The sequence below is a fragment of the Dicentrarchus labrax genome, unplaced genomic scaffold (assembly GCF_905237075.1).
Source record: "Dicentrarchus labrax unplaced genomic scaffold, dlabrax2021, whole genome shotgun sequence".
In the NCBI taxonomy this organism is placed as follows: domain Eukaryota; kingdom Metazoa; phylum Chordata; class Actinopteri; family Moronidae; genus Dicentrarchus; species Dicentrarchus labrax.
In genome coordinates, this window is record NW_026136702.1 from 6,933,231 (window position 1) to 6,954,982 (window position 21,752).

General features: G+C 42.2%; 2 protein-coding genes across 11 annotated transcripts in view; both read left to right on the top strand.

Moving 5' to 3' along the window:
- Positions 1-14,032, top strand: part of tacc2 (transforming, acidic coiled-coil containing protein 2) — a 49,956-nt gene extending 35,924 nt beyond the window's left edge. For 4 of the 9 annotated variants that reach the window (XM_051415128.1, XM_051415081.1, XM_051415148.1 and 1 more), the window contains 17 exons: positions 68-174; positions 648-2,061; positions 3,740-3,797; positions 3,900-4,107; positions 4,538-4,587; positions 4,740-4,843; positions 5,120-5,273; positions 5,673-5,819; positions 6,185-6,277; positions 7,005-7,064; positions 9,319-9,456; positions 9,542-9,618; positions 10,722-10,765; positions 12,150-12,310; positions 12,437-12,543; positions 12,849-12,969; positions 13,059-14,032. In XM_051415128.1, the coding sequence (XP_051271088.1) occupies positions 68-174; positions 648-2,061; positions 3,740-3,797; positions 3,900-4,107; positions 4,538-4,587; positions 4,740-4,843; positions 5,120-5,273; positions 5,673-5,819; positions 6,185-6,277; positions 7,005-7,064; positions 9,319-9,456; positions 9,542-9,618; positions 10,722-10,765; positions 12,150-12,310; positions 12,437-12,543; positions 12,849-12,969; positions 13,059-13,124 (3,109 nt within the window). In that variant the 3' untranslated portion in view covers positions 13,125-14,032. The remainder of the gene's footprint in view (positions 1-67; positions 175-647; positions 2,062-3,739; positions 3,798-3,899; positions 4,108-4,537; positions 4,588-4,739; positions 4,844-5,119; positions 5,274-5,672; positions 5,820-6,184; positions 6,278-7,004; positions 7,065-9,318; positions 9,457-9,541; positions 9,619-10,721; positions 10,766-12,149; positions 12,311-12,436; positions 12,544-12,848; positions 12,970-13,058) is intronic. The other 5 variants (XM_051415090.1, XM_051415101.1, XM_051415118.1 and 2 more) reach the window with 5 other exon arrangements.
- A 625-nt stretch (positions 14,033-14,657) lies between these two features.
- ly6pge (lymphocyte antigen 6 family member pge) lies at positions 14,658-19,113 on the top strand. 2 transcript variants are annotated; one of them, XM_051425268.1, is made up of 3 exons: positions 14,658-15,030; positions 17,086-17,220; positions 17,795-19,113. In XM_051425268.1, exons 1-3 carry the CDS (start codon positions 14,970-14,972, stop codon positions 17,986-17,988), a joined length of 390 nt encoding a protein of 129 aa, XP_051281228.1. In that variant the 5' UTR covers positions 14,658-14,969; the 3' UTR covers positions 17,989-19,113. The 2 variants fall into 2 exon arrangements, with proteins under 2 accessions (XP_051281228.1, XP_051281237.1); XM_051425277.1 differs by having other exon boundaries at positions 14,723-15,030; positions 17,086-17,202.
- Positions 19,114-21,752: the final 2,639 nt, after the last annotated feature.

Consider the following 21,752-nt stretch of genomic DNA (forward strand, 5'->3'; position numbering starts at 1 on the left):
TACAGTTCAAGTGATCTCAGTCTGATTCACAGCATTTGTCTTATTGTGTCCTTATCTTTTGTTGTAGGAGCTCAGACTCTGATGGAGCATTTGAAACCCCTGAATCTACAACTCCAGTGAAGGCTGCTTCTCCTACCGAGCCCCAAATCCAGCAACTACCGTTGGACGACAAAGGTACTATTCTAGATTTTTGCCATGATGTGGGCTTTGCGCTTATACAGTGATGCTGTTACACTGTTGTAAAAAAAGCAAGTGAAAGAAAAGTCTTGTTGCACCACCTAGTGGAATAAAACAGCATTTCACATCTGGCTTTGTGTGCTGAGACAAGCATCTCCGCTGCACAAAACCGAGGCTTTTGGGATATCTAGGAATGGCTGACCAATAAGATCAGTCCCTCTCTCTTGGGGTTATTTATCATGGCCTTCTATCCAACTGAGAGACTCTTATTGAATTATTTATAGCACATTCTTCTCAGTCTCAGAAACCAGCTGCAGCTTTTATCTCCATGCAGGCTTCCATGATCACACCTGCATCTCACCCTTACACCAGTTAAAATGTATATTAATCCCAATTTCATTTAATTTTGATTTCACCTTTTTAACAGCTGAATAAAACCTCTTTACACTATGTCTCTCCATCTTTTGCAGAAGCAGAGACCTCAGTTACTGATCCTGCCTCTGACTTCACTTCAGGTGAAGCACCTTGCCGTTCACCGTCCATTGTTTTTGATGAGGACAAGCCAATTGCAGCCAGTGGCACCTACAACATAGAGGTTTTTGCTACAGATGTAACAAGTCACACTCTGACCCGGTCACTCAGCCTCCAGGGAGGAGAACTAGACAGCGCTGGTCTGTTGGACGGATCAACAGCGGGAGGTTTTCGCCCACATTCTGAATCCTTCAGTGTGGGGACTGAGAGTGCCCCAGGGACACTTCACAGGCCCAAGAAAATCCGCTCTGGGTCTGTAAAGAAGAAGCCTCTTCCCAGACAAAATTCCAACCCAGAGAGTCCAAGGCCAGCCTCATCTAGCAGCACTCCAGAGATCAAGAAGCGGGCAAAGCCTCGAACTGCCAACCCTCTCCAGGCTCAGGAGGACGCAGAGGGAGGATCTGCAACCCCGAGCCCCGGAGGAACCCTCAGAAGGACCAGGAAGACCCGTGTGGAGACTCCTCCTCCTTTGCCGGAGGAGACCAATCATATCAGCCAGGAGGAGAGCCTTGTCATCCCGCCCTTACCCTTGTGCCAGGAGGAGACCCCTCTTCCTGGTAGTCCAACAGGCCAAGACGAATCCCCCATCCCCCCTAGTACCTCCTACAAATGGGATCCAGATAATTTTGAGAACATAGACCCTTTCAATACTGGAGGTAGTAAAATTGCCAATTCCCCTGTTCTGGGTCGTAAAGGTCCTGTGTGTGCCCCCATTGCCACCCCTCCAGAGAGTTCTTGTGTCTCTGTTGTGGAGCCGTGTCCACCAGCTCCCCTTGAAGAGCCAATCACAAACCCTGAAGAGCAACCCATCATCCCCAAACGTCAGTCAGTAAGGCTGGAGTTTGACTACTCTGAGGAGAGCGGTGAGGCGTCACACCAGGCCTCTCCCCCACCCAAGAAAGTGGGCAAGAAGCCCGGTGGCAAGATGCCTCTTAGGAAACCAAAGCTGGGGCTGAAGAAGGCCCCTCCAGCGCACGTGGAGAAGCTGGACAATGATCCTCCAGCAACCCACAATGGCAACGAGGATGAAATCCCTGTTCATAAAGCGTCTTACGGCTTTGAACCTGACAAGTGGGATGATCCAAACTTCAATCCATTTACTTCTAAGAAAGGCATCTCCAACTCCCCAAAGCTATCGAGGCCGTCTTATAGCTTTGACCCCAGTACCTTTGATGACTCTGTAGACCCTTTCAAATCCTCCAATAAGATGGCCAACTCCCCTCCTAAGGCCTCTACCTCCTTTGAACTGTCATCCAATGACTATGACAATGAAAATGACAATGACAACATTGGAGAACTGGAGGACCAAAATCAGAACAAACCTGCCAAGAAGAAGAAAACTCCAATCAAATCGTAAGTTCACAGTCTATTACTACGGGACCATACATTTATATGTATGTCTCACAGAACATTGTATTCATGTGTAGGGATGTCTGCATTGCTGGTAAGGTTTTCTTTTTAGGTTAGTCTATGTTTGTACGTGGTCCTCTTGTCTATTATGCCAGTGTCCTCTGTCTGTCTCTCTGTCACCTGTGTCTGTGTATTCCCATATGTCACAGGAAGTCCAGGGGTGTGTCTTCTCTATGTTGTCTGTTGTAAGTAAAGGGACAACACGGCCATCCACCCTTTTTGACCCCTAATTCCACATGGTTCCTTTAAAAGCTGCATGTTGCCCTGTGGTCCCTCTTCCTGTTAACAGAAACATCACAATCCACTATCAAACAATTCATTTAAACTTTAAACTTGCTAATTTCTACTGCTACTACTACTGTTTTCAGTTTTGTTAGTTGAAAGTGCCAACTGAAAAACATCATAGTACAATTATTGTAGCGTAAAATGTACAAAGAGCATTTAAACAGAAATGTAAAGGTTACTACACACAGGTGGAGAATTCTACTTGTGTAGCCATTCTAGTGAAATACAGCAAAGTGCACAAAGGTGTAACGTGGTTGGGCTTAAAACCTTCTACCAACAGAGGTCAGTGCAGCAGCGCTCAATGAGGTGCTGTTGAATGACTAAGACAAACTTAACATATGCTGAGGTGTTATTAAGTTTGTTGTGTTTGCTACCTGTAGCAGTCACTTTAAAAAAAAAACTTTTTAAAGATATTCTAGTATAAATATTGAGGAAATGTTATTTACATTGTTATATGGTACCTTGTTTCTACTAAAGTTGACAACATATCAAAATATCTGTGATAGTTGCCACTGTATCAAAGTGCAAGTGTGCAAAAAAGGAGGTGCTTGTGCTCCCTCTTGTGTTCACTGTTGACTATTGTTGAAAAAGCTAAAACTATCTATGGTTATAATGACTATACTTAAATAGATAAATATTGGTTTTTTTTTTGTTATCATCCAATTTATACTCATTCTGAATTAATTCAGTTAAAAACACACAACCATGACACCGAAGATGTTTATTTGTGACAGGGTGCAAATATTTTACAGACTGAAGAACCAGCTCAGATCTATCAGATATATTTTTCCCATTAAATTTAGAGATAAATTAGGAGACACCTCCTAAAAGTTGTTGTAAATTGCTATCCAAGGACTTTAAGTTCTTTACAAACCCTGTGTAACAAAAGTAAACACCTTCCACCAACAGTCAATCTAGAGTACTCGATTACGTTTGCATCAATGTCCTAACTAACCTGTTACATTACCAAATACATTCCTGTCTTGGATCTGTGTTATGTGTCTATTTCTGTGAAAAGTCAACTATTCATAACATAACATTCATTTACCACAACTCTGTACTGATTAGTGACTAACTATTGATTCAGACTTCTTCAGAAACATTTCACAGCTCTGTTCATTTCAGCCACACATAGACTCCAGTAAGTAGATCTGTTACACATATGGTAAGGCTGCTCTATGCAAACGATGTTGTCATTTTATGCCCAACCAGTTTCACATTTTAATACACAGCAAATTCACAGCACTTGATGTTAGACAGTTAATTTTGGTTCTAATACAGAAGCCGATGAGTGACTCTGGATCTTTAATGACTGCACATTTTTCTTTTTTCTCAGTAATACTTTCAGAGTGAAAAGGTCGCCAAAGAAATCCCCATTGTCTGACCCATCCCAGGTGCGTGCCTGATCTACCTCTTCATTTCTTTTTCACTTTTGTCTGCTTGTATTTCTCTGTCTCCCATCTAACCCTGTCACTGCCGTCTCCTTTGTGTTGCAGGATCCTACGCCCTCAGATGAACCTTCCTCCCTCCACCCACAAGACGACCATGCCACAGATGAGGAGAAGCTGGCTTCCTCCACCAGTCATAAGTGGGCAGCCCTGCACGACATGGATGCAGATTTAAACTCTGACCAACAAGACTTCCCTCAGCCATGTGACCTTACGTCCTTCGTTAATGAAAACAGTCTTCCTCATCAGGCTCCAGGTGAGGCTTAGCTGTCTGACTCTCTTTGCTTCCTCTTTGTACCTCCAGCCACCTGTGTCCAAATAAAAGCTAGCAGAGATCAAAGCATACCACAGACAGGCGGTGCTCAAAGGAAATTCAATGCTTGTGTTCGGATAAACTGTCATGTACAGGAATCAGCCACTTTACTCTTCAGTCATCCAGCTACGTTATTGATTTTTGTTGTGGCAGTGAAATAACCCTGCTGGCCCAGTTCTCTACTGTCCACTGACCTCCAGAAGAGCCACCTCTTCCCAGAGGCTGTGTGGCTCAACCCATCTGGGTCAGACATGAAATAACGAACAGCCCTGCCTCAGCTTCTGATCCCATCAGTGCAGAGCTCAACACTGGCTCAACTGTTTCTACAGTTTGTCTTCTGCATCTCAAACTTTGCTTTGTCTTTCTATGTCAGTGCAAGACTATGAAATTGAGTACATGGAGAAGATTGGCTCCTCTTCGCCTGTGAGTATTCAATGTTATTCAGAAGAATGTATCAAATCTTTGCTGCTTTCTTTATTCATAGTGGTATGTTTTATGTGTGATATGTTATATTGACCACCAAAAACAAAGAAAAATTAGACAGATTCTTCTTTATTCTTTTGTGTGTCTTGTAGCCATTGTCTGTGAAGAAGCCATCTTTGTACCTGAAGTTGGACTCAGTATCTGACAAGTTAACCAAGAATGCACATGGATCTGAGCCCAGCTCTCCCTGCACAGGGTACAACACGCTCTACTACTACTATACGTTTTTATATATATGTATAGTTACTTTGCAGTATTAGATACATTGTATGTTCACTGTTTTAGGAAGTGCTTTACTGGTATATCTAGTTTGCTAATTGTAACCCATAAAGCATGCAGATCAGCTGCTCCTGCAATTATTTTTTATTAACACTGTCATCCATCATATACAGTACATTGCATACCATGTCCCTCTCTCTCCCTCTCTCTCCCTCTCTCTCTTTCCTCTCCCTCCTTCCGTCACTCGGTGCAGGAGTTTTGAGGAGATGGAGGCCCAGATAACAGCGGGTATAAAGACACCGGTGCTGAGCTCCCGGCCTGGTCCAGAGGGCTCTGCTGGGGACAAGGGCAGAAAGAGAGAAAGTGAAGCACTCAGCCGAACACAGAGCATAGAGAGGGAGGAGCAGGTGAGCCAAATGCCTTTTGTGAAGTTTCATACTCAGTGAGAAGTTATCACATGTGGTGTGAACAAAGAAAATCACTGTCATTTCTGTGTCTTGTCACCATCATGTAAGAAGAATCTGTCAGTTTTGATTTTGTCACATTTACATTATGTCATTATTTAGTCTCAAGGGGGAGTGTGCCACACTGCACATGGCCCTCCAATGTGAGCGCCATCAGTCATAGTGATTCTCATTAAAGCCTTGTCACTGATAACACATAGCCAGTTCGCCACACTAGGTTCCCAGCTTGAACTCAGTGACTTAGCTCCCAATGCTGCCACTCAAACACTCAGCGCTTGCTTTGCCATGCTGACCCCTGCCCTCCTCCCTGCCCTCTGCCTACTCCTCCCGGTGCCCCTGTAGCCCCTTAGCCAGGGCCCTGTGGAGGCCCCTGTGGAGGCCCTGGCCATGCCCCTGTTAGACAGGCTGTCTGAGTGTGACGACCCCCTGCAGTACCTGGAGCCTGACCTGGCTGAGACCAACCCCACCGCATTCGCCCAAAAACTACAGGTGTGTTGACAGACCACGCATTGACCCCTCTTGATAAACCTTACAGGCCTTGCCTCTGGTGGCCCATTTGTGTCCCTGATATATGATTCTGTGTGTTTTTGTATGAATGTTATTTCCATTGTGTCCTTCCTACATCCTGCCTTTTCATTTTCCTCCTCATACTTAAGTTGCAGTTTTTTTTTAGCTCACTGTGTGAAATAGATTGATGGAGTGTGAAATGTAGACCGCAGCAAGGGTGTGCCCTCAACTCAAGATTCTGTATGTTTTCCCTTTGCTCTCTCATCCTTGGGCCGCAATCCCCCTCCCTTACCACTGAAATCCATCAATCCCCTCCCCCCACCCCACCCACCATGTGTGCGGCCCAGGAGGAGCTGGTGCTTGCTGCCCTGAGGATAGAGGCTCTGCAGGTAGCCAAAAACATCTCTCAGTGCCCCTCCCTCTCTACTGTAACCCCCCAGGTACTGCGTTGAGTTCTGCACCTGCTGTACGCAAGTGTGTGTGTGAGAAGGTGTGTGAGAGGAAAGATGTTTGAATGAGTGACGGAAGAGCAGGTGTGTGTGAAATGCACGTGTGGGTGACTGTAGTGTGCGTGCATGAGTGTGTCTCAGCCTGCCTACCCCTCCTCCCTAAACACACCATTCTGAGTGTGACTGAACTCATGGCCTTATCAACATGGTGGCTGCACCACTTACATCCGCAGTCCTACCACCTCTTCAGTCCCCACATTTGAAATCTCTAACATGGCTTAATGTGTCCAGCTCCCACCCCGACTTGCAGCGAGCTCTTCCAGGTTGACTCCTCAGGAACAGAGTGCTGTGCCCTCCTAGTCCCTTTGCCTTTATTATGCATGTTGGGCAACATGCATGTTGCCTGTTCATGAGAGGCTTACTGTACATGAGCATGAATGTGACTGGGAATGTCTCACACAAGACTTAATGCCAGCAGCTGAGGAGTTATATGGTTATAACTCTCCCAGATGTATTTGTTGATGCTTTGCTTTCATCACCCCAAATCCCAGTCACATTCTTGTTTTGTGATTTGGTCCTTTTCCCAGACTAACAGCACTAACACACAGATACATCAGGTAGGTGTCAGTCAGTTGAAAAACTCTCGTAAGAGCAAGGCAGGCGCTTCCCGGTCCTCTGTCCTTCCGTGTCTCATGCTGTTGTCCCGCACATTTTACAGTCTCGACTCAAGAAACCCAGCACTCGTCGGTGGAATATCAACGGTTCACCCTTACTCAAAGTAAGAGTAACATTGTACCCCAGTGATCTGTCCTCGTCCTAGTCCAACTACAGTGCAGTCCAAGTATTAAAAAATGTTGTCATTGTTTTTGGCACACTGGATTTGAAATAACTATGAGGTGAAAGTGCTGATTTTCAGCTTTAAAGTGATTAAATGTGTTCACATCTACATCTACATTGGTTAAGAGGAGGAATCACAACAATTTAATGCATAGTACCCCCAAAGCAAAAGGGCTTTAATTCCTTCGTTTTACCCAATTAGATTTAAATCCCTTTAAATGAGAGCTGAAATTCAGCACTTAACTCTCCTAGTGCTGGAGCCAAAACAGTTGACTAAATACACTGTGACTGTAAACTCCTGTAGACCTTAGAAGTCCAAGAGTCTGAGACCTTTGTTTAAGGTCTCCTTGTATTTGCTGTACATTTGTCGGGAGTTGTGTTTTCTGCAGTTATATTTAGTATCTCTAGTTTTTGTAGTCTTTATACATCTACTACCGGGTTATTTGTGTTTGACGTAGTGTTTGTTTTGTGGCTTCAACTTGTGTCATCAGTTTGCCCTTTTTTTGTTCTCATTAAGTAGTTTTTCTTTAAGTCTATGTGATTTTTGCTCATAGCACTCCTGCAAGTGATGCTAAAATGTTTGCAGCTTACCTGACACGTGATCTGATGAAGCTGAATTTGCAACCAGGCAAAGCGGGCAACTGCCCCAGGGCCCAAGATCCTCAGAGGCCACACAGGCCCCAGGCTGTTTGTGTGGCAATTACTTGGTTGTAATTTTATTCATACAAATTTGTTTGGCAACATGCACCACCAAAGTGCAATAAAATAATAATAATAAATAAAACATTTACATGGAAAATGCCCAATAGTGCCTTCTGCATCTTGAAGCAGTGTCCTAAAGAGGGGCTGTGTGTTTCATCAAATTATTAGTACTTTAAATATCCAGACATTCAGCAAACCTGAGGCATGATTGTATTTCACTGCGGAAACAGTGGTTGTTTTCTGTGACTCATTTTTGCCCCAAGCCCCCTAAAGCAGCAGCAAGCATGCACCCAATAAGGATAGCACATTATTATTCACCGTAGCACATGTTGTTTTATCATACTTCCAATTTATGGTACTGACATTTTATGGGGATTTCTTGGGGATTGTCTCTGTAAGACAGCTTTAACTAAAAGTTACTATGAGTCATAGGATAAGTTTGGGTTGATTTGATTTGAGTTTCTGATTAAACCTCAGTGACTGACTAAAAGCAAGATAGGTCCATGGTTACCTAAACTTGACCACTCTTTACCTTTAGTGGAACAATGGAATTACTGCTCCAGCCAGACCAAACACTCTCTTTTCTACGTATTAGGATCTCAGTCTACTTCTCTCTTGTGAGCCCCCACCATTTTTATCAAATCCTCACATAATCCGGCTCTCCCAAGGATGACTAAATCCCTTTCAAAGCAGAGTTTTAGGGGACCAAAAATGGTACAAGAAAGAGGATTGTTTTTGCATTTGGATGTTTTGGGTGAGGAGTTGTTGTTGTATGAGTATTGTCATAGGTTGCAATGGTCACATTAACGCATGCATATACTTTGGTTCTTAGTGTCTCTCTGTACACCTCTTCAAAGTCAGACTCTCTCTGATGATAAATCCTGTTAATTTTCTGATTCACCTCACATCATGGCCTTTGTAATTGTAAAAGGATCTGGTAAATGGTGCAACTTGTTACAGTAAACACCATGATTCTAGTCCCAACGGATAAGACCAGTCTATATGTTGTTATATGCTTTAACATGAGACTAACATCTATTTCCAATGCTGCCCAGTCTGCTACCCTATCCTCCCTCTCCCGTTTATGATGCGGCCCTTGCTGTATCAACTGCTGCCCTCCTTCCCCTCTGCCATGCCTGGACCCAATCACATTCAAGCTACTGCGAAGAGCAGGCGATCATGACCGCTCAGCTGGGGGCAGCATCAGCCAAATCACTTGGCTTATACTGTGGCAATGAAGACTGTTTCATCCAATCATGTGGCGGCTGACCAAGTCTTCAGGAACATCACTAGCCTGCCTCATTTACATATTGATTTTGCTGTGTGGTACATTTTGATGTAGTTAGATGCTGCCTTGCGATTTGGTTCAGGAATCCTGATGAGAATGTGCGTGTGGGCCAGAGGGTGAGGGTGTCCAATGTGTAGCTCAGTCTGGTTTGTAACTAGTTATGTTTCCTTTCCTCTCCCTCCTCTCCTTTGGCTCCCGGAATCAGCACAGAGACGTGTCATCTCCCATAGAGAGTGCCGTGTCCAAGAACTCACTGTACTCGAGGAACACCGGCTACATCGAAGGGGAGAGTCCCCACCTGCCCAGAGAGCTGGACCACTCGCTGGGAATTGCGCGAGAAGAGGTGCCCCAAAAGTGATCAATACTGTATTTACTTCAATCCAACATCTTAAATTTTACCTGACGTTTTTTTTTGTCACCCTCCTCAGATTGTGACAAAGGAGAAAGAAGTGCTGGAGTGGCAAAGGAAGTATGAAGACAGCCGACAGGAAGTGGTGGAGATGAGGTAAGAAGTAGCACCTTGGGTTTTCATCAACACTTGCATCACACGTCCCACCCACACACTACAGCATGGATTTAACACCTCCCTGTGTTTCTTGTTAAATGGGAAGGTGTCACGATGCTAAGCGTCTTGTTGACTCCACCCATTATCACCATTTAACCTGTAAATTGGTTTATCTCCCTTACACTGTCAACCAAAGCCATGGTTAACTGCAGAGCCAGTTAAAGAAGTCCATCTGAGTCCTACTGTCAACATGAGAGTTAGTGGTGGAGAATAGAGGAATGGATGCAGTTGATATATGTAAGGTTTAGAATTAAAAAGTTAGATATCTAGAAAATGTGTTAGGGGCTTTGAGATGCTGTCATTTGGATTATACACAATCAACTGCCTGACAATAGCTCAAATCTGGGATCATAATATGGCTACAGATGATCAATCTATGTCTGATAAGTGGCTGCTGATTGGGATTCATGGAGATAGAGATACACAGTACTGAGACCTTGTTCTTGTCAGCAGGTGGTTGTGTGGGTCCAGCTGGCCACAGCTCAGTTAGTGTGGATAAGACAAAGCTTACTTCATTTGACTGATTGGGCACAGGATAAGGAGGGGCTAAGAGGCTAAGGGGGAAGAATGGCTAATCAATCCTCTTACCTCTGGCAACCTGCTTTTCCCAAAACAAGACATCCCATTTGGCCCTGCTGGTGCTTGGCTTGGAGTGTGGGGGAACTTCTAGCAACAAGACTCAGATGGAAACTAGACACACATAAAGGAAAAAATACAAAGCTAAGGATAGATTAGGGCACTTAAAACTCTGCTGTTACTTAATAAGACAATTTTCTAAGGTTGGAGGCTGGATGACAGTTTATGTGTGTTTATTGTTAAGATCTAACAAAATATCTCAAAATAGCAAATGTTTCACTCAACTTGACTTTCTTGCAGCTGTCTGACTAATATCCACCCAAATCCAGCTATATTTTTTGATTTAGAAACAAATTCAAACAGATTCATTGCATAAAATAAGAGACATGTATACGTTGAAGGCATTTGTCATACTGTCTGCTATAACCACATCCATATACTTATGATCTACAATTTCTGCTCCATAGGAGAATTGTTGCTGAGTATGAGAAGACGATTGCACAGATGATAGGTGAGTTCAATGTAACATACACAGGTTACTGGACCCTTTTCAGTACACATTAATTTGATTTCAAACCAGTTACTTTTCTTCCCCAACCTCTGCCACTACTTTTTGCTGCACTTTATTATTATTATTTGGAAACAGAGCAACCTATACTGTATAAGGTCTCTGTGTGCATTACTCCATTGGCACTGATTTTAGTGAGTTAAGTATTGCTTTACCCTCTGACATGTGCTAGCTTTGCTATGTGCTTGCTTTCATGTTTGATTGACATGAACTAAATCTTGATGCCACTGGAGGGGGGAGGTGCTCACCTTTTGCCCACTCGAGTCCAGCTTCTCTGGACTCATTAAATTCCGCTGCAGGTTCACTTCTGTGCATTATTCCTGCTCTCACCTCTCATCTTCTTCGCCACCTCCGGACATTCCTGAAAATTCGATTTTCGCTGCTGTCTAATTTCATTCCTTACTCTCATTAAAGCACCGTCACAAAAAAAAGGAACAATCTGTCTCTGCTTCTGTCTAACACTCGGCTCTCTCACGTGTCTTGCCCTCCCAGCTTGACTTAACACAGTCCCTTTTTTTCTGTTCTGCTCCCATCTTTGCCCCTCACTATTTGATAACCCTGACAGGCATGCCAGGTGAGTATTGCGGGATTGTCCTTCACTTGTTTGTTTCAGCTCACGTCTCTCCGTCCGTCCGTCCGTCCGTCAGAGAAGGGAGCAAATGTGCTCACTTTCTTCATCTCATCAAGTGACATTTGTTTGTCCATTTGTTGCATCTCATCCTGTATGTTTGAGACCCTGTATATTGTTTTTAAGGACAGACTCTCATTCAGCTGCCCTTTGCGTACTCCCTCAGTTGCTGATGTTGAGTACACCATGACAAAAATTTTATTGAAACCTTTTTTAAATGTACATATGCACAGTGGAAATCTTTACCTGCACATCTGCACATTGCTTCCGTACTGTGGATGGTTGTAGAATTAGTAAGTTAAGCAGGTTGGTCATCTAAGCTTGTGATAGGAAAGGAAAGGGAAAGCTAAGAGGGGGCTGAAATACTGTGGGAGCTTTGTCATTTAGTACTGAAGGGTCTAGAAGCCCCTCAAAGCAAACCAGCTGCCAGCTCTGTCTCTATGGTCTCTTTGATTTCCCCATTGTTCAGTGTTTTTGTTTGCATGCTACACTGGTTTATCAGATATACTCATGTAGTGTAGTATAAAATGCTGTTAAATCATACTAACCCACAAACCCACTGTGATATATTGTCAAAAATATAGTGTTTGTGCATATGCGTCTTGGTGTCGGTCGTTAAACAGTGTATGTGCCCACTGCCTACAGCAGACTGTCCACAGACTGAAGATCTGATACAGTATATTTGTGTGTATCTATCAGAGGATGACCAGAAAGAAAAGTCTCTCTCCCACCACACCATCCAGCAGCTGATCATGGAGAAGGATCAGGCCTTGGCTGACCTCAACTCCGTGGAAAAGTCTCTGGCCGACCTCTTCCGACGTTATGAGAAGATGAAGGATGTACTGGAGGGCTTCCGCAAGGTAAGTAACACACAAATTATTCACAAGTAATGAGTGTTTTCGGCATGAGCGGCCTCGTAAGTCATCTAAAATTTTGCTTGACAACCCTCATGGCAGGTAATTAAAATATTTCCCACTCCATTTCAGAATGAAGAGATTCTGAAGAAATGCGCTCAGGAGTATCTGTCCAGGGTCCGTAAGGAGGAACAGCGCTATCAAGCACTGAAGATTCATGCAGAGGAGAAACTAGACAAGTGAGTCTATACACACTCTCATTATCTTTGTTCGACCATGGCGATGTGTTATTTTCCCCTAAGGGAAAACACTACAATACAGTAACTGCACAATACCTCAATGCCCAGCTGAAATATGTTTGGATATAGGCCAATGTAATTAGCTGTTTCTGTAGATTATTTATATTCCATCTGTTTGAAATTTCTAAAGATTAATTCTGTATTGGTTTTGCAAACGCAAGGTTGTGCTTTCATAAGACTTTTCAAGCTTATGGGGGTCAGGGAGAGGTGACTTAATTCTCATTGTATCACTTGTGTGTTTCTAGGGCCAATTCAGAGATAGCTCAAGTGCGGGGTAAGGCCAAGCAGGAACAGGCCGCCTATCAGGCCAGTTTGAGAAAGGAGCAGATGAAGGTGGACTCTCTGGAGCGCACTTTGGAGCAAAAGGTCAGACAGAATTTCTCACTAACTGTGGTGTCATTTAAAAATGTCCAAGAACAAGTATATTTATCGTAATTTTAACAACTGTCTTACAGAACAAAGAGATCGAGGAGTTGACGAAGATCTGTGATGAGCTGATTGCCAAGATGGGGAAGAGTTAGCAACCACACCACACCCAGGCCAAATCTCATAGAGAAGAGGAGTGGAAAAAATTCTTGGAAAGTGAAAGCAGATCAGGAATATTTACCACTCTTCCAAGGACTGATGGACATCGAAGGCCAAAATGGTCTTGGGGTTAAATTTCCTACTGACTTTGTGCATACAGGATCCACAGGAATGGCTTCCTCTTAATCACTCTGTACATTTTTGATGTGTCAGTGTATCGTACTGTATCAGGGGTCTGGTTTAAAGTTTTAGAAAATGTATCATATCACTAATGAGTGTGTCTGTGTGTGTGTGTGTGTGTGAGAGAGTGTGTGTGTATGATAATGAGAAAAGTGAGAGCATTGTTTGTGGGTTAAATTATCTATAATGATGTTGCCATGACAGCCACTGAGGGAGAAGACTGTTTACCCGTTCCTGTTGTTGTCTCCTCTTAATACAAGAGAAAGATAGACTTTGAAAAAGTGTAACAGAGATTTAGATTTGTTCATAAAATGTTGATACACCACCACTAAGAGAACACAAACTATCACGCTACTGCATGTGAGAGCGAACGAAGAACTTGTATTGTTAATGTTTGTATATACAGTAGGAAATTCCAAGACTCATCTGCATTTTTGATAGTTATCCTGTCATCCTCTGCCCGCTTCCCTCATGTAACCTTGTAGATATTTGTCATACTTGTCATAGCTTTCTCGATGAAATTGTGGGACTATTTTTTGGATTTTATTTTGATATAAAGCAAACTAATCGTGACTGTATTCAGTTGTGACCAAGAGTAATTTAATTTTGGATGGATATGTCCTAGTCCTGCTATGGTCGTTGTGTCACACTGAGGAATAACTTCTCTGCACAGCTACTGTACAGCATCTGCTTACAAAGTGCAATAAAAGATGGCAATACAGCACACGGTGTTTGCTCTTGTTCTTTCCCCGCATAAGGAAACAAGATACACAAGCACAGGTGATCTTGTTCATGTTTAAATGTGCACTGATGCAATAGACCTTTGTTTTTGGGTTTATTGTCACCTTTTCTCTTCCTTTAGATCAGCGATTCCTTTTCAGGGTTATGTGTACCACAGGGAATACTTCTGAAAATGCCAAGGTGAATGTGGATGCACAACAAAACACTATAATTTGGTAAAATATACATATACACACATATTTGCATTTTGGAAGAAAATAAACACACAAATAAATTACAAATTGCTCTGAGGCTGATATTTGGTATATTTATTGCCACAATAACCAGTTAACTACTAAACAGGACATGCTTTCATGCCAAGTGTTGTAATCGTGTGTGAAAGTGTGAAAGAAATGGATAAATGGTTCAACATCGAGCTTCTGACCCCCAGTCACACTGTCTTGTACAAAGAAATGAGTAGACATGTCATGTTAGGTTTGGTTAGGAACCAAAGCTTTAAAGGATTGCAATGTTGCAGTGATTTACTTCTTAAAACTATAATGTAGAATGTAGATCTGATGTATAAACTTCAGTTCAGAGATCAGCTTCGTCATGATCAGCCCTGGCGCAACAGGGTGACGTAAGAATTGGACCAGGTGGGGACAGGGAGCTAGACTCGGAATGGGTGTGGCTAGAGCACAGACGTCTTTAAGGTAAAAGGTATCTACTACTATTGTCTCCTTTGCCTATCCAGGCTGAAGAAGCAACTATTGATACTTAACACAGAGCTGTGGGTCCTGGTGAAAAAGCTGGTAATCTCCTAGTCAGTGCAGGAGGGGGGATATTAGCTCATCTGATAGCTCAGATAAGGCTCAGGGGGCTTTGGGAGCAAACAACCTGCTCTCATTGTGTGATCAGGAAGACCAAGGACCGCCAGCGCCATGAGAGCTGTCCAGTACTGTCCACTGCTTCTGCTTTCTCTGGTTCTGCTAGCAATCAACAGTAAGGACAAGGATTTTATTTTTAATAACCTCCCTTTTCCTATCTTCAAGTTCTTCCCCCCCTTTAGATCTCTGCTCTAGCCTCTGTCCACCATTCATCAGTCATTTGGACTTCCATTTGTTGTCTCCCTTCAGGTGCTCTTCTCCCTTCCCACTGTTGAATTTCCAACAGTAGTTTGCATTTGTGTTTTTTCTGTATTTTAGTCTTTTCCTGAGAGGCCGGAACCTGTTGAGTGACTTTATTATACAAAATAGCCTTCAGGACAGGAAATGGAAAACACTACAGTCACTACAGCAGAAATTGCCTTGCATGTTATGTAACTCTAATAAGACTAATTTACAACCTTATAATGACTTTTTTAGGCCAAGTTTACGAACTGCTGTGAATTTCTATGGTAATTCTACTGGCTTTTGCCTCCCTTCACTCTGTCACCCTCCTCTGTAACTTGCATGCAATCCCAGCAGCTAATCTCTTAATAGGCCTGGAGGCTAATACTTAATAGCATGTGTGTGGAGCGGCTGTGCAGACTGGGGTCAACTACAAACAGCAGGGTGTATTTGCTGTGGCATGTTAACATACAGAGGGGCACATGGGAAGCAAATGCTGTTTTCATGTTTTTGCTTTTCAAGTTGTGCTTTTATATATAGAAAAGGACTGAAAATCTGATATTTCAGTAATTCATACTCTGTCTCATCAAGCTGATTTGCTGGTTTGATGGGAAAATGTCCCCACTCTGGTCTGTACCTCTGTGTAAACAACAATTTGTGTGTCTGTGCAACTTTTCTGTCCTCCCACCATCATGACTGAATGATGAAAGACCAGGAGTATAGGGTGGAAAGAGGTTATTCTGATGGCCAAGACAAGAGATGTGCTGCTACAAAGAATGTTTGAAGCTTTCGGCAATTCCTATAAGTCCAGCTCTTTTTGATCCTCTTAGGAAGCAGCATTAAAGGCTGTTTCTGAGGGGCCATTTTAGAATTTAGGAGACGGATGAAGGTTGTTCAAAAGGAAGTGTTACAGTGATATTTCAAAGGTCAGTTAGTTCTCAAATAACCGCTCTTTCCTCCGGAGAGCTTTAGAAAGACATTTGAGTGTCTCCTGAAGCTTTAGCTGAAGGTTAGAAAGATGTGTTTTTTTAAAATATCTGAGCGCACTTGTTTAATTCCTTGCTTGAGTTTGGGAAGATTTGTGTGAAGGAAGTGAGTAATTATTGCTCTCTCTTACCTTTACAATCACTGTTACTGCCATCCAGATGTGAATTCACCATGCCTCTGTGTGCATACGGCTCAAACCCATAAATCCTGTGTTAATAAAGGATAACAAATATCCAGAGTCAAGGCCCTTGCAGACACTGCTTGACCAGAACTGATGATAAATGGACTGCAGTTAGCTTGAGTATGCCACAATCTACTGCAGCCTTTTTACCATGTCAGAGCAACCACAGCTGGCTCACTTGTACCAATGTCTAAGTCATATGGGGTTTTAAAGGACAAACATGGGAGCAGTAACATTAGCAGCATTAAGTAGCATATTCATGCTTTGAAAGAGGTCAATATATCAGACACTGGGCTTGTTTTTTAGTTATTCTATATATTATTATATTATCACTGAGATACTTGGTGGGCAATCCTGCATTAGCATCATAAACAGTTCCCATCAACTGAAGCAATAACATCAGGTCAGTTTAAGATAACATAGGGCTGGCTTTAAAATACGCGGTTCTGTATTTCCCTTTAAATGTGCTCCAGTTGCAACCTTTAACTGCCATTAACTTGCTGTTGAGCACAATTTCTCATCTTGGAATTATATGGTTTTGTGTGACTTTCATTCAATCAAGTTATATCACACATTATATTTGAATATTACATTATGCTTGTACTTTTTTTAAAGAAAACATTTAATTCGGCTGTTTTTCATGTAGTGACACTACATTTCTCTGAACTGCAAGATAAAACTATGCTTTAGTCTCCTTTCTTTCAGTACGTCATGATGTTTTGGCTGTAAGTCAGCGTATTAGGATGTGCTGCGTCAGTATTTCTTTTCTGTTTCCTTCAGGTGAGGCTCTGCAATGTTATACCTGTATGGGCTCCAACAACGATGACTGCAACCGGCAAGGCTCCAAATCTTGTCCCAGCTACTCTGATGCCTGTGCTGTGGTGGTGGGCCATGACAGTGAGTCCAACAGTGACAGTGTAGTAGCCGTTCTTTTTACTAGCTTTCTTTCTCCTTTTTTTCCCTACTAACAGTGAAGAAACATAACACTCTATTTGTATCTGTGTGTGTGTTTAATGGAGGACAGGCTGCTGTCTGGAGACACATCTCAGTCAGCAGGGGGTCTGAGGCTTTTAAGGAAATGAAGAGCTTTGCTACTCCTATTCAATCAATATACTTAATTAGGACACCATGTGTTCTTGGCACTGAGACAATTCCTCTTCACGAAATGAACTCGATTTACTAATTTAAACCTGCGCGAGGTTTTACATAAAATGTATCTAGTTAATTATCAAAAAGTGGGGCAACAGCAGAGGCCATCATCCTGTGTATAAATGAGACATGGTAGATGGACCAGTTTACCCAAATTAAAATATGGTATATGTATACTGGACACCCACAGATAAAGTGATAAAATCCCAAATCAATAATGAAAAGCAAGACTAAAGCTTTATAACCCGGATGAATCAGTCAGCCAGGCAGTTTTATTACTGGAACAAGTTTAATCAAATATATATACCTATATACCTTTCTATTTCTGTCTGTTTGTCAGGTGGGGTGATGAAGTCATGCTCCTACAAGTCTTTCTGCAGTCAGGCCAACAGCCAGGGCTACAGAGCACCAGGTGTCCGAGTTCACTGCTGCTACCGTGATGACTGCAATGTGACGAGCTTCGCCTCCCGTCTGCCAGGACTCAACTATCTGCTGCTGTTTCAGCCTCTGTTGTTCCACTACTTATTCAAGTAGACATGCTGCTCAACTTCATCATGCCAAACATGTATCCATCTGCAACACAAATGCCAACTAACATTGTTTTCATTTACTTCAAAAACGCCAAATAACAATGCCTAATTTCACACTACATGATGTCCTCCTTACTACCATTCCACACTGCTTTCGACTTACCTTATATATTTAAACAAAAACTAAGGAGATATTAAACATAGAAGAGCTTGATGTGCTTGGTGTGGCTGTGTGGATTATACCCACCATGTTAGATTGAAGCTATTAAGCACTACTCATGTAGATGTGTCTTTCAGTGGATTTCACTAAGCCAATAACTGAAGGATCCTAAGGGAAGTGCTGAAATAACAGGCAGAAAACATTTGTTATTTGCTTCCTACATTAAAGAATAAGAGATGCTGTTTGGGTTAATCTGTTTCACAATATTGGTTTGATACTCAGCACACAATATGTGGAACTACTTTTTTTTACCTATACTCACAATCACGGCTTGGGTTGAAGCAGATGTTCCTGTGGCTAAATATGGCACGAAGAGCTCAATCATCTGGTGTGTCGTTACATCATTAGCCTACCTGTCAATCACACATCTGACGAGGTGTGCGAGATATTTTGGAAGGTGGTGATGATCCAATTCTCACACACTGCAAATCCACAAAAGCCTTTTTACATGCCTGCAGCCAGGTGTGTTACATTGATGAGGTTAATCCACTATGTTTAAAGTCACTTAAAGAATTACTGAGTTTATAAACAGAGCCTAAGCAGAGCTCACTGGGGGATGGCCTATAAGTAGAGGTTACTGTATATATTGTATAAAAGAAATGAACAATGTCCAGTTGATGACAAATACTCTGCACTGTTTATTGTGTAATTTTCTTGGAACCTTGAAATGTTACAATTACAATTTTATAATCATCCTGTAATTACATTATTTTAAGTCCTAGTCCATTTAAATGTAATTGAATCTAAAGACACTAGAGATGCTCTTCCTTTCTCCACTGTATATATTATATCATAAGGAAATATATTCTACAATTTGTAGGTGTAGAATATATGAGCTAATATTGGATGTACAGGCTAAATGATAAATATAATGTAAATACAAGCACTACAAAAATTGTTTTGTAAATGCCTCTGTGTTTATGTAATTATTTCAACACTGTCAATTGGGCGAGATTATTTAATCTTTCACCTTTCGCCGTTTTTCTGGGTTGCCGTTAAATTTGGATCAGACATTCATGGTCCCTAGAGTAGGAGTGGATCTAGAGAAATATTCATGGGATGGAAAAAAGATGGCATGGGAGACATATTATGCTAATATTTGGGTTCATAGTTTTGGCAGAAATGACAGAAGTGGCAGAAATATATGCTGATTTTATCACAAACAAAGACATATATCAATGTTTTCTAGGAAAAGATCCCAGATGAGTTATTTTAACTCAAAAAAATGACATTATTGTGTCATATTAGTACATCAATAAATAGTTTTATTTCTATATCTTCTTCTTTTTCCAAACACATGCCTTTTTTCATTGAACCTATATCTGTCACTTAATCTTATAAGTGACCCTAACAGATCATTAAATTAATTTAAATTTTAACACATTTTTTAAAAATGAATCTCAGTTAATATGTTCAATTTGACAACATTTAACTCCGAACTGGGGTGGCCATGGATTTCTTCTATACCTGCCCCTGCCCTAGAGAATGAATCCCTCTGTGCTGATCCTTGGACTTTTCACAGCATCAACATGAGGTCCACATTTGTGAGTTTGATTGAAATATCTCAACAACTATAAGATAGATTCCCATGAAATTTGGTGCCCACTTTCATACATAAACTGTCAATATAATAAACATGAATAGAAGGATTCAAAAATTCAAGGTTGTTTCATTGTCATTTACAACGCAGGGTGGAAGAATGACATTTACATACAGTTCCCTTTATGCTACTAATAAAAATAAATGAGCAAGTCAAAGAATAAAAGAATTACTAATTTGTATGATGAAGTGTTGAGGAAGAATTTTACAGTCTCAGAGACTGACAACAAATTCAGCATTTTAAATAACATAACATGTTGTGAATGCCAAACACCATTAGCAGTTTAGTTTCTAACTATGAACAGAAAGTGGGGTCTTAGCGATATGAGTGCTTGTAAGAATCTAAGCTGATGGATTCATCCTTTTTGCATGTATCGCTCCCTATACACCCGTAGTAGCATCTTGTTCCTAGCAGGTATGTTCTTGTAGTTCACACAGTCTCCACTGTGAGGCAGTCTAGCCACACCACATGACTTCACTACATGCCGTCAAATCTACAAGACTGTTGCAATTCATATTGACCAACCACTCCTCAAGGGTGCTGCTGAGATTGGCTTGAGTCAATAGTGATAATAATTGTTCTGTTTTATTGCTGTCTGCTGGGGTTTGTACTTTATTTAAAAATGTGAAAACGCTCTCTCTCTCTCTCTGCTTCTTGCTTTGACAGTCTCTCTCTCTCTCTCTCTCTCTCTCTCTCTCTCTCTCTCTCTCTCTCTTTCTGTTCTCTCTCTGCTCATGTCCTGCTGCTCTCTCCTTTGACAGGCAGGTGTGAGAGTGTGAACGGACTGCCCTGGAGGGGGATAGACACTGACCCCAAACCGTGAGTCTCCAGTCTTGCTCAGCTGGAGCCTGTTCTGGGTGCTCACGTCCACAGACAGCCAAGAGAGCGGCCCCATGTCGGCCCTCATCAGCTTTATTTGAAATGCTTCTTTCACCTTAATTAGGGTGGGAGGGGAAGGCTTGCATAAACTTGAAGGGCTGATGGAGGGTCGATGGGTCGAGGTGCTGCTGAGGTGTAGCTGGGGGTGTCTGAAGTTTGTCTTTTGGGGCACGTAGTTCAATTCAGACTGTTCAACAGTGTTACGGTCATGATTCACTTAAGCGGGACTGTTTATGCAGCATGACTGCTGTGTGAAATTTCACCTGCACGTGTCACCAATAGACATATTCTAGGACAGAGTTTATAATTTGATGAAGGATTGGAATGTGCAATCATGTCCAAAGCCCCCGCTGGATTGGAGCGTCTCTGGACAATAACACCAGTCACTGTATTCCCCACGTGTATGCTATCTGAGCTAAAACTGAAGGTCATCGCCATGGAAACTTTGCTGTTTAAATTGGAGTATGTTTAATCCCAATCCTCTGGCACCTGAAGACATTATCACCGCAAATCCTACCGTCAGTCATCAAAGGGATGAGCCGGCTGCCCTTTAAGGGAGGCTGTGCGAAAAGCAACAAGGCTGCAAAATCCTCGTGTCTACAGCGGTTTCCAAAGTAAACCAGACTGGTTTCACTCCTTGTGAATGCCACTGAAAGTCCTACACGGTGACATATCGGTTTTATTTTTGTGTGCATGTGTTTTGCCGTTATCGGAGAGGATTTATCAATTGTTGAGTGTTTTTTTATGGTCTTGGAAAGATTGACGTCTTCTGAGAAACTCGCTTGCCGTCACAAGCAGTCACGCTTCCACATTTTGCTGTTGGATTGTCTGTTAAGGCCTTCGTTTCATTTTCCTTATGGTATGTATTTGCTTGGTGTATTGATTGCATTACCTGTTTGTAATGACAGCAGGCTGCAGCAGAACTGATTAGACTGGTCAATACAAGAGGCAAAAAAACTGTTGGGCTTTTGTGTTTTTCAGCAATTAATCAATTTTTGCCCGTGCTCAAATCACCCCTGCATAAACTGGGATGGTGACATCAGGCAGATGGCTCTGGTTGGAGGCTCCT

What these genes read in the sequence shown, in the direction of transcription:
- ly6pge (XM_051425268.1), top strand. Translation starts at nt 14,970, where the DNA reads ATGAGAGCTGTCCAGTACTGTCCACTGCTTCTGCTTTCTCTGGTTCTG. An exon ending in GGTTCTGCTAGCAATCAACA is followed by an intron (nt 15,031 to 17,085) that starts GTAAGGACAAGG and finishes TGTTTCCTTCAG; the next exon opens with GTGAGGCTCTGCAATGTTAT. An exon ending in CAGTGAGTCCAACAGTGACA is followed by an intron (nt 17,221 to 17,794) that starts GTGTAGTAGCCG and finishes TCTGTTTGTCAG; the next exon opens with GTGGGGTGATGAAGTCATGC.